We start from the raw sequence: 11,459 nt of genomic DNA, 5'->3' as shown, positions 1-11,459 counted from the left end.
GCCTAGTCCAGGAAAGTTTCTTAGTCCTAACTAGGCTTGCTTTGCTGGAAGCTGTTTAGAAAGTTTTTGCAGGTTTCCTTCTGCCGAAGAGCTTTTGGAGTCCTAATCTCCAGCTGGCAGGCAGATGGAGAGCGGTAACATCTTCAGCTGGAATGGCTAAATCTGGTGGGGAACTTCTGTTAAAATCTTAGCCATTTTCACATTCCTGAAGAATAATAAAATATATAGGAGCTAAAGAAAAAGCAAAATTTACAAATGTATTAACTGAGCAGTGTGACTTTCCCTGGTGATGACAGAGACTTGACATGGCAGCATGGTGTGCACCGTTCTGGAGGGTACACGGATGAACTGGATGCAGACATATGGACTTTGTGTTCAGTGTATGCCAAAAATATCCTGCTATGGATATTGGTTGCACGAAAAAAAAGATCATTGAAGTAATATGAAGTTTGCATCATTAAAATCAAATAAGGAAATAAAATAACTAAACTCCTAGCAATATCATTATTTGCCTCTTGAGCATTGGCTGTTTTTCAGAATACATGCTTTGTATCAAAACGTATACTATATTTAACTACCTGTTAAATCAGATCTAAGAGTCATACTATGTGTGCCAAGCATCCAGAAGAAGATTGCTACTCAAACTTTTCCTTTTGTTTATCTTTTATTCCTTATCTTGTTATTTTTACAGTTTTGGAAGAGGTGTTTTGTTTTTTTTTTTTTACATTCATTTCCTTTATGTGAAAAGAGTTATCATTTTATTGTGTCTTTTTTGGTGTTTAAGTAGTCTCTGTTTGAAATCTGTGCAATTCACACCTCACTAAATCAGCAGCACACTAACACAGCTGTCCTGGAATTTTGAGTTAGTGAGACTCTTTCAAAGTAGTGTGACTCTGCTGAAGAAACTTTTTGTTCTGTGTTACAATTATTCTTCTTAGTTTGTGGCTAGCCTTGGAAACTACAGAGCTACTTTGTTTGTCTTTTAAAACTTACATTGATACCTGCATTTCCTGATATAAAAGCAGTAGTGGTTCTGAGCTCTAAACTTATGGCACATAAATCAGATGTTCACAGAAGCATCTTGTGGCTCACAGAAGAAGGGACAAAGATTATCTGTGTGGTTTCATGTGTGGGTGGGGGGAACTGGAAGATTCCATTGATTTGACAAGTATTTTCAAGCTTCAACTGGTTTCGCTGTGTCCCCATCTAAAAAGGGTATCTGTGATTTTTTGTTTATTTTCATCATTAGAAGGAAAGTATATTTTGCATTCTTCTATAATAGCTTGTATGCAGCTGAGCAAATTCTGCCCATATTTAAATGTGCAGAGCTCAAACTCCTTGTGTTTGAAGAAAATTAAGCACTGAAATTTAACCTCCGCCATAGACTTGAGAATCTGAGACTGAAATACAGGCTTATGGTTAAAGTGGCCCAAGCAAGATGCATTTAAAAAAATACTTTCCCAAACAACAAGTGGAAAAGACTGTAAAGCTGCACTTGCACTTTACAATGTCTTCTACTTGGGTGCCTCAAGGAAAGAGTTGAGCCTTTATACAGTCTACAAGTCACTGGTGTTGATTTTTTTTTTTAATGTATCTAAGGGTGCTTTTGAAATCTCCTGGCTTTCTTTTTGCAGAGTTTTGAGGTAAGCATCCAGTCTCACGGCTTCTATTGTTGGATTCTTTCCCAGCATCACCTGGAGTCTAGAGGCTGGAATGAAGAGGTGTTTGTGCACAGGGGTGCTGGCAGTGGGGCTTGGGAACTTGTGTTTGGTGTTTTATCTGAAGCAGATCTCTGGATTGCTGGGTACCCTAGTGAGGAGCAACGAAGATCATACATCCCATTGTCTAAAGGTAGAGAGGAAGGATGGAGGAATGCTCGCTCCATTCACAGTTCATCCATACTAGCTAACTGTGGTACGCTAGCAAGTCCTCACCCCTTCATCCTCCAGGCAGAAGGTGGAATGATGTGGGACTAGTGTATGCCCAGGTCTTGCTCCGCTGTGGATCTGGAATGCCAATGACAAGCACTGGACCTGGACCTGAGACGTGAATAGAGCTTCCCAGCTACCTGATTGAGATGTGCCCAAAGTGTCCTCGTGATTTAGACTACATCATGGGGTCTTCCCGGGCTTCAGTTTGGCCCATGGCAATGTAATGAAACAGAGATGATGCTGTTCTATACAACACAAGGCTGGATGGAGTAGTATTTGAAGAACTTTACATGTCAGTAATATAGAAACCCAAAGAACAGTCTGAGAGTGGTAACACATTCAGGATCTATGTGACTAGGCCTTTGTTAAAGCCAAATTTTTCAAAAATGATTGTTGGAGGTAGGTGCTTCTGTTTTGGAACCTCGATCTGCCATGCCTCGGCCTGATTATTCTGTGTACTGAGATTCTAAAATTCCTTCCAATGGCAATGGAAGTGTGAAATGTTTTACAGCTCTCAATATTATAGCCCAAAACATCTTGTACTAGCCAACCCAAATGAGAGGGCAGAATTTTCTTTGTTTGGTCAGGTAATTTTTTTATCTGAGATCCAACTCAACTACATGACAGTGGAGGACCAGAATCTGACAGGGAATTGAGGATCTGTTTCCACACTGGAGCTCAGTCTGTCAGATACTTTTCTTTTTTTCTCCTCTTTATTTCTCCTCTTAATCTGTAGATATCAACGTGCTTTAAAGTGCCGTGTTAAGTATTGTTATCTCTGGGTTTTTTTGAAGCTAGGCATATACAATGGTGTTAAAGTGACAAGCCAGACTTCACACAGGACAGTAGCTCAACTGAGGAAAATGCCTAAATGTCATGAGTCTTTGCCTAGTGCTTCTTCAGGCCCTTGTCCTGCAAGCAGGGCATTTATTTTTAAGTGGTTGACTAAAGGCTACCAGCTTAGACACAAAGTGTATTGACTAGAGGTGAATTATGCATGCGGCAGGATTTGGCCCCCAAAAGAGGAAATGACTTTATCTTCCCCCAAAATCATTAGCTGCAGTTGAACTGAGACCTTGGATGTGATGTGGTGGGTCCTTGTCTTGTTTTAGGACAGCTGCCCCTGTTGAACTAACTTTCTTTACTCCAGCAAGAGCAGCAGCTGCAGTGTAGACATGCCTAAACTAGCTTAAATAGTTCAGGTACTGTTGGCCACTGAGCCAAAGAACCATGGAGTTCAGCATCAGCTTGGTGCCTGAGGATTTTATCCTGCTCTTTATGAGTTCAGCATTTCTTTACCGTTTCAGCTCAAGCAAGCCTAGCAATATGTTGAAAAAAAAGGCTGGTGGATCTGGTACGCTGTCTGCACTAGTACTTTTGCCTGCAGAGCTGAGCATGATGCTAGGGATGATTGTATGAGATACTGCCAAAGGTAGCAGTGTAGCGAAAGCTGTTTTGCCTCTTTCTGCCCATTGTTCTCCCTCTTTTCCCCCACCCTTCCCCTGGTATTCATCAGGAGCTGCCTTGCCTTTGAGTTCATTTGCTAGGAAACTTCATAGCCATTAAAGTTCTACTGAAGATCGTGAATACGTAGGCGTTGGTGAAGGCTTGGGGAACCAGCTGCCTCCTGGAAAAGCTTTTGGCTTTGCCAGACTGTGGCTCTAAGCTGTAGAGGTTAGATATGGAAAAATCCAGGACCATTACCCTTGCATCTATTAATATTAATGGGGACCAGGGCAGAAGCAGTCCTCATGCCTTCTCTCAAGTCAGTGCCCAGATGGTGGTCTCCCAGCTCAGCCTCTGCGAAAGAGCTGTGTTGAAATCTATAACTCGTTGGTTTTCTCCTGGCAGTCAAGGACACGAGCAGGAATGACGGTTCAGGTACTTGAGAGCTAAGTAACCTCTGCAGAGTCAACAGGTGAGGTACCATCAATGCCCTCAGTTTTGTTTTTAGAAACAGCCTCATCAAATAGTGTTTGTGGGCAGAGACCCTAAGCAGGCTACCGAGCTGTTGCATTGCTAACCTATCCACTAGCCCTAGTTTATTCTGCAGCAGTAATACAAGCACGACTGGACCAACCCCCAGAACCCAACTCTGAACTCCTCTATCATCTGTCAGAACCCCTAACTTGTTTTTAAAATGGCATTTATTTTTGCAAGAGAGTTGGATGCAGTCAGACAGTTGTGCTTTCCGTCTCCTTCTTTGTGCACTGGATTTTGTTCACTCGCTTTACATGCCTCAAGTTGCTGTAATGCTGCTGGGAAAGTAATTGCCTTGCACTTTCTCTTTCTGATGCCCACGGGTGACTGTGGGGGACTCCTCCCTGGGCACAGTGCAGAGCTAAAAGCCCAGCTTTTGCTGCTTTGCTTAAGACCTGGTTATTTCTTTTCTTTTCCCTCCTTTTTTTTAAAATTTTTTTTCTTTTCTTTTTTTTTTTTTTTTTTTTTTTTTGTCAGCTGCCTGTTATATCAATCACAGAGCTGGGATCTATTTATAGGTTGGGACTCGGAGTACTGTGTCCTAGTCACAAAGAGAGGCAGAGACGCAGAGGGGACTGTCGGCTGGTGCAGGCGGAACCAAAAGATATTTAATCAGCAATTAGAAACACCTGAGGGCAAGGGAAATTCTACTCCAGCCTAGAGCTTCATCTCTCAGCCTGCAGCATGTAAGTAGTGAACTTCTACCTTTTATTGCATTTATGGGGTTGTTTTTGTTTTGTGTTTGTTGGTTTTCTTTTTCCTTTTTTTTTTTTTTTTTATCCAAATGTTGCTCTGCACCAATCCTTTTATCTGGGCTAAAAATTATGGCAGCATCTTGGTATGGTTAAAGGTAATATATTTTTTTCTATTTTCACACTGTCAATGGAAGGTCAGTGTGACCCACAAGGAGAAGAGTTGGTTCAGAACTTTGTAGAAATCAAGCAGTTTCACTATTTGAGAGTGGCTTTTTCCTCTGGAAATAAGCAAATGAAAGTTTGAGTGGAGCAGTTTTGTTTTGAGAATAGAAACAGTCAGGTTTGCTGGCATTCCAAAAAGGTCAATGTATAATGTAACTCTGCTTAAGGGCTTACCAAGGACAGGTGCTATTTATCCCATGCTGGTAAAGGCAAACCTGGAAACTTCAGCAGTCCCATCTTAAATGAACCAAGTGACACCCTTTCCTCTATTAAAAAAAAAAAAAAAAAAACAAAAAACACCACCCCCCCACACACACACACTTCATATCAAACCTTCTCTTACGAGGGGGATGAAATGAAATTTTGCTTTTACTGAATGCATTTAACATTGAGCAGTCAATGTTTCTTTAATTTTAAAAGTCCTAAAGCAACGGAAGTCTCTTCAATGACAAAAGAGGGTGCAAGTCTTTTCGAAATCCGCGCAGTGGCAATCAAAGAAGGAACTTACTCTCTCATCACCAATGAGCTCCATGCTTTAAAGCAGCCAAAATGCAAAATGTTTGAACAATGATATATTTTTGGAGTATTTTTGTTAACAAGACTATGAAGAGAGGGAAGACAATAATTAGTCAGAAATGGGTTTTTTTTAATTAATAGCTTTTAGCATAACATTTTTTTCAAAACACAGAGGTTTTTCTTGTTTCATATTTTTGCTTCAGAGTTTGGGCTATGTCTTCTACAAAATTTAGGTTTTATATGTAAGTATAGAAAAATATCCTTAATTTCTTGCATTTATAATGTCTGCCCGTAAAACATCAATATTACAATATTGAATTTCAATATGTAAAGTTTTTTAGTATAAATTTCTTATGGAATATATATTCTAAAAACTTTTTTTCCCAAAATTTACCATTTTTGAAAGTAAAAATGAATAAAATGAAGCTAAATTTGAGGAAATTTGGAGGAACAAGTGTCTAATAAAAACAGAATAATAAAACCAGAGCTGTCTCACAGTTAAAATATCAAGTCCTAAGAAAGACATGATAGCTGAATTGCCTGGACTGACTGTAGAAAGGTGATAAATAGAATTGTTCCTTAGCTCATTATTTTGAGTTTCTTTGATATACGTTTTACAACACTAGAAGTTTTTAACTTAAGTTCTGGAAACAAAAATGCTGAGTACACGTTCATTCTAAGTTTTTAACCATTAATATAAACACTCCATCTTTCACCTAGAATTGTAGATATAGGGAAGGCTTTTAGGACAATATGGATAAACATGGTGAATTTACATACACAAGTAATGCCCAAAATGATCGCTACAATACACTGCTTGCTGTGAAGCTCCCCTCCCCCCAAATAAAACAAGACTGTCAGCCTGACCATTCTCGTTGTAAGAAGCTTCATTTTTATTATTAAGGCTTTTTGCTTTACTTAAAAATGAACATATTTAAATTATTTAAGTCCCTTTTCTGTTTGTTTTGGCATGACACTACATTTATTGCCTCTCTGTGACAATGCAACTTTATTGTGAAATGAAGAGAGAGCAGATTTTTCTGAAAGGCATTAAAAAAATAAAATTGCTGACTCTGTAACTAACAAAGAATCTATCATATAGCTAGTCTGAGGTCCCCCTAAAAGTTGAAAATCAAAAGGCATCATTGGAAAAATAAAAATTAAATATTTTTCTTCCCTACCAAACAGAAATATCAGCATGACTATGCTCGGGAATTACTGCAAAAACTCATTTACTATATGTTTTTGTAAAAATCCAAGCATTCCTGAGAAGTCCGCCAAATATAAAACAAGAAAAGATGTAATTTTAAGAATTTGTTTGGACTGCTCAGTAGTAGTTTCCACACAACTGCTGGACTTTATCCTTCTCTTTCAACTGCATGCAGGTCTTTTCGTCTGTTAAACCTGCTGTATCTTTTATCTTTTTATTACTGCGTTTGGAAAAAATAACCAAGTATCTACTGTCCTGTACTGTACCAATCAATGGTTTATGGGACAACATTTATTTGGAGGGAGAGAGTTATCTGTGGTTAGAGGGAACACTGATGCATCATGTGCAACAAAGTCTTTGTTATTTAGTTTCTGCTTCACTAATGTTTTATGTTTTGTGGATTAAGCACCTATCAGCCTCCAGATTGACTCATTCTATATGGTATAGTTTGTCATAGGGTTGTTGCATAATTTTTTTTCATTTTCATTCCTTAAAAATGCAAACAACCTATTTTGTTTCATCCTAGTTTATTTGTTTCTTTGACTGCAAAGTAATGATTGACATGCATATTCTCTTCTTCATGCCCCTCCTTTCATTGCTGAGTATGACATCTCTTGGGAATTATAAATAAAACCTGTGCCAAATCTGCTGCACAGGTGTCTAGAGTATAGCATGCTCAGGTGTCTCACTGTAAATCCCTGAGAATATGGAGTAAACACCAGCAGGAAAAAATACTTTTCTTGAAACAATTCTGTGTTTTTAGGGGCCTTCTGAATAAAACCCCCAAAGCCAGCAGCCAGTTATTAAAGGTAGTGTAGCTATCTCTCTCTCTCTCTTGCTCGCTTTTACATCTTTTATCGCTTCACCTGTACATCTGTCCATCTATTTCTCATCTCTCTATTTTTACATTTCATTATGCTATGCTTGCTCTCCCGCTCTCTTCTTTTCCTTTCCTGAAGACACATTTCTATCTGGCACAGAAAATAAACTCAGATTGCGGGTAGTTATGTTAATCTAATTCAATCCTCTGTGGGTTAGGAGTGAAATTCTAATAGTGGAGCTGTTGAGGGCTTTTTTGTTAATGGCTTGGGGATTACATTGAGTTAAAGGCTCATTTCCTAATCAAACAGAGAGGGAGAGAGTGACTCCGAATATTTATGAGTCTCCCAGCGAGAGTTAAACATTGAACTCCAAAAGCAGGATTTCAGTGCTGCAGAAAGAGTTAAAACCCCTCAGGGCTGCTGTGGAGAGGGGAGAAGAAATAAAAAAAAAAAAAAAAAGGAAACCAGTTAAGCCATCAGCATTTTCAACTGCTGTGTAACTTCAGTTTGCTGAGAGAAAATAATCATCTCACAGAGCTAAAATGGAAACTGTAGTGAGATATTTAAAACAAAGTCAAGTGATGCTTCAAAAAGAGTCGTCTTTAGTGAAGCAGGGTACATGCAGTGCATGCAGCAGCCTAATAGAAAACTCCAAATACTCTTCAAAATAAGAAGGATTGGAGGGTGGGCTGCCTTTTTGTTATTAGTGCCCAAAGACCCAATTTATTTTTTTTCATGAGTTTTGAGTAACCATTTCTTAAAAAGAGAGAAAAAAATATGTATACATATAAAAATAACTGTGGATGGATCAATGTCTAAATTGTTCTGTTCTGTAGACTGGTATCTTTTGAGGCATTTTTTTCTCTCCTTCAGTTTAGCTGGGGTTTTGCATCAAATAGTCTAGTTGGAGAACTGGATTCACTGTCTCAGGAATGATTGACCAAATTAATGCCTGATTGCTTTTGTGATGAGTTCATTGTACATGTTTGGGTAGACCCTGCTGTTGCTGGAAAAGAGCAGGCCTGCCTGCCTGCAGCAAGCAGAGCACCTCTGTGTTGCTAAGGCCTGGTGTGTTGTGAACTAGCCAGCAGTAGGCTTTTTTGCCCCAAGCTTGGACTCAGAAAATCTGTCTGCAGCAGGTGTACTGCACAAAATCAAGACCGTGCCATGATCCTGCCTCTCTTCTGTAAAGAGGTCCTGAAAAGGAATGGGGATAGAAACCTGCTGTCTTCTGACACACGGCCAAGTCATATCTCCCTGTTCCTCAGTTTCCTGTCTGTAAAATGCTACATGGTTGCCATCAAAAGTATTCCAAGATCTACACAGAACAATCTTATATAAATCCCAAATGGTTGGTTCACCCATGGCAAAACCGGCAAATCACTGACACAGGTGCACCGCTTCAAAACAAGAGGTTTTTGTGCTGTCAGTGAGAGATACCCCACTCTGCTTTGTTTCGGGGGTGTTTTTTTTTAAATGTATTTGGTACAAGCCAGCAAAAAGGTTTTCTGATTTTGGTAAGACAAACAGATAAAGGGCTAACTTACCCATAGCGTAACACTCAATAGTGGTGTCCTACACACTAGGTCTGAATTTGGTCTCGGTGACTCTTGTTGAGATGAGGCTCCAGGCTTATTACTCAAAAGTGGTAGACTTTGGCTGAAAAAGTAAGTTACTGTTTGATTCTGGAGCCATGTGTATTGATGATCATCCTGCATACACTGAACTTGGGTGGTTTTGCTGACATGTCTATCTGGGTGTAGCATCTTGAGGTAACAATTGACACCTTGCCCTAGTTTAAAAGTTACTTAAAACTGCAACCTGATGTGGATGCCTGAGGCCCCTTTCTCTTTGTGCTCTGTGCCTGGACCTACTGAGGGGAGCACCGTCAGCTATAGTGTACTTTATTAAATGCATTTGAAATACATAATAATTGTATTCTTTCACTCTAATAACTTGTACCCACGGCAAATCACTTTGAGACAGGAGCTTTCTGTGGCTAAGCTGAGCACTGTATAACATTTTTACCTGCCTTCATCTTGTTCCCATCCCAGTTTCCTTTCTGTTTGCCTCAGCCTTTTCCTCTCCTGTGCTATTCTGCTGTGGCTGTGGCCTGGCAGTTTATACTCAGATTTCCCCTGCTGATCTTTCAGGCAAAATACTCTTCTTTCTCCTCTTTTTGTCCTTTCTAGTGTTATGCTGAATGCTATGAATGACCTGCTGCTGTTTACCCTGAAGGTGTCTGCATTTCAGTGCAGCTTTCACTGGCATATATACAGTTTATGAAGAGCTGGGGAACTAAAAACAGATTTTCAACTTTTCCACAAGCTACATGGAAAGCTACTGTGTTCCTGTTGTCCTCCATGCATGCCACAAGTACTTAAAAAATTATTTTATAGTATTGTAGGAGTTTCAGGGTAGGAAATACTGTGACTCTTTAAAGTTTTACAGCATATGATTTAGTTGACATGATGACTTGAATGTAATGACAGTTTTAAAGTCTCAGGACTCCTGAAAGACTCTAGAAAAAGGACCGTGTCTTTAGGGGAAATTACCTTTTTCTAATGGGATAAAACTTGCAACTAAATATTGTTATTTGGATACAGGAAAACATATGCCCAGCATGTATAAAAGGGAAGCCTAAGTGGCTATTTTTATTCATTAAGGAGTCACTGCCCTTTACTTTCCCTCTACCATGTGAGATGCGAATGATCCTGCTCACAAGAGTTTCATGCTGCTCTCAGAATGGATTCTCTCTTTCTTCGTAATTGTGTTTGCTGGATCAGCAGGAAATGTACTCCAGAAGTTCTTGTTTCCCCAGCCTCCCATGATCACTTCTTTGTGGTGGGCCTGAGGAAATGACCGGTAGCCATATACTAAAACACAGGCATTTCATCAACCTCCCTCTAAAGCTCACAGGACCTAGAGAGTGACTTTCTGGATGAGCAGAGAGGGTAAATCTGTGACCAGGCCTGCCAGACAGCTTTCTTTTTGTTTGCTTTGTTCTCCATCCTCAGGCCTTTCTTTTCCCACAGGTCTCCTGGGCTTTTTAAAATTACAGTTACTCTCATCGGCAGATCTTTCTACTGCTTCCCTTTTAACTAAGAAGTTCTTCCCTGTTGCATCATCTCCTCATGGCGTACTACAGCGGATTTCAACTTTTCCCTGTTGGTAATGTGAACTCATGTAGACTGGTGAAGAGCTCATGTGAATAAGATTTTCTCGGTCATACTTTTTGAACCCACAGTCTATAGCACTGAGAGTATGGCAACACTGAAGTTATTACCATTGGCTAATGCTGTCTTTGCATGGGGGAGGATAGCAAGGATTATGTGAGTGAAGCATAGGCTAGGAAGGGATTCCTTGCATCAGCATCCTCTCTAATGCTTTACCCAAAAGTTATTCTAGGAGCCTGTGTGAAGCCCCACAACTCTTTAGATGGAAACTTCTGTGTACAGCTTAGATGTGTTTTTGGCCAATCTTTATACCAAGCTGTTTGTTTCTCTGCTGTTATTTAATTCTAGCTCTGGCAGAGGCTCCCTGTTCAGTCTGAGGTGAATCCCTTCACTGATATAATTTGTTTTGCCTGTCTTTAAATGGGGTTCCTGCTTGCCTGTTCATGATCTGTGGAGAACTGAATGATCACAGCAAAATGCTTTGTGTTACTGCAGGCTCTGAGTACAGTCCTGTGTTTTGCCTCTGGTAGCCCCTATTCCCTTTTTGCATTGCAAATAATCACATGATTCTTCCATTCTTCCTGAGCTTTCTCCCCATACCTCTTACTCTCTTTTTGCTATATAGGATTAAACTTCATTTTTGTGCAACTCTAAATAGGTTCTACTGTTGTGACTGTCTGTAATGACTGTCCATGCCATCTACTACCTGTGCAGCCGCCTTCTGTGGGTGTCTGCTGGTACTCTGGGAGCACCTATACTCTCTGCGCAGAGATGTAATGGGGGATAGAGAGCCTTCTTTGGGACCCTCCGTCCCATACAAAGAAATGAGATGCAAGGATGCCTCCATGTGCTCAAAGGGCAGTGTATAGGTATGTTGTTGCTGTGCTGAAATAATGGGCCATACCTCC

At 40.0% G+C, this 11,459-nt stretch overlaps 1 protein-coding gene across 4 annotated transcripts in view; it reads left to right on the top strand.

Moving 5' to 3' along the window:
* The first annotated feature begins 4,465 nt into the window (after window positions 1-4,465).
* ESRRB (estrogen related receptor beta) overlaps window positions 4,466-11,459 on the top strand; it is a 133,755-nt gene continuing 126,761 nt past the window's right edge. For 2 of the 4 annotated variants that reach the window (XM_065635881.1, XM_065635882.1), the window contains exon 1: window positions 4,466-4,597. In XM_065635881.1, the coding sequence (XP_065491953.1) occupies window positions 4,596-4,597 (2 nt within the window). In that variant the 5' untranslated portion in view covers window positions 4,466-4,595. Of the gene's footprint in view, window positions 4,598-10,470; window positions 10,547-11,459 lie in introns of those variants that run through there. The other 2 variants (XM_065635883.1, XM_065635885.1) reach the window with 2 other exon arrangements.

The sequence above is a fragment of the Caloenas nicobarica genome, chromosome 5, assembly GCF_036013445.1.
Source record: "Caloenas nicobarica isolate bCalNic1 chromosome 5, bCalNic1.hap1, whole genome shotgun sequence".
NCBI classification, from domain to species: domain Eukaryota; kingdom Metazoa; phylum Chordata; class Aves; order Columbiformes; family Columbidae; genus Caloenas; species Caloenas nicobarica.
This window is presented reverse-complemented; position numbering and strand designations above follow the sequence as displayed.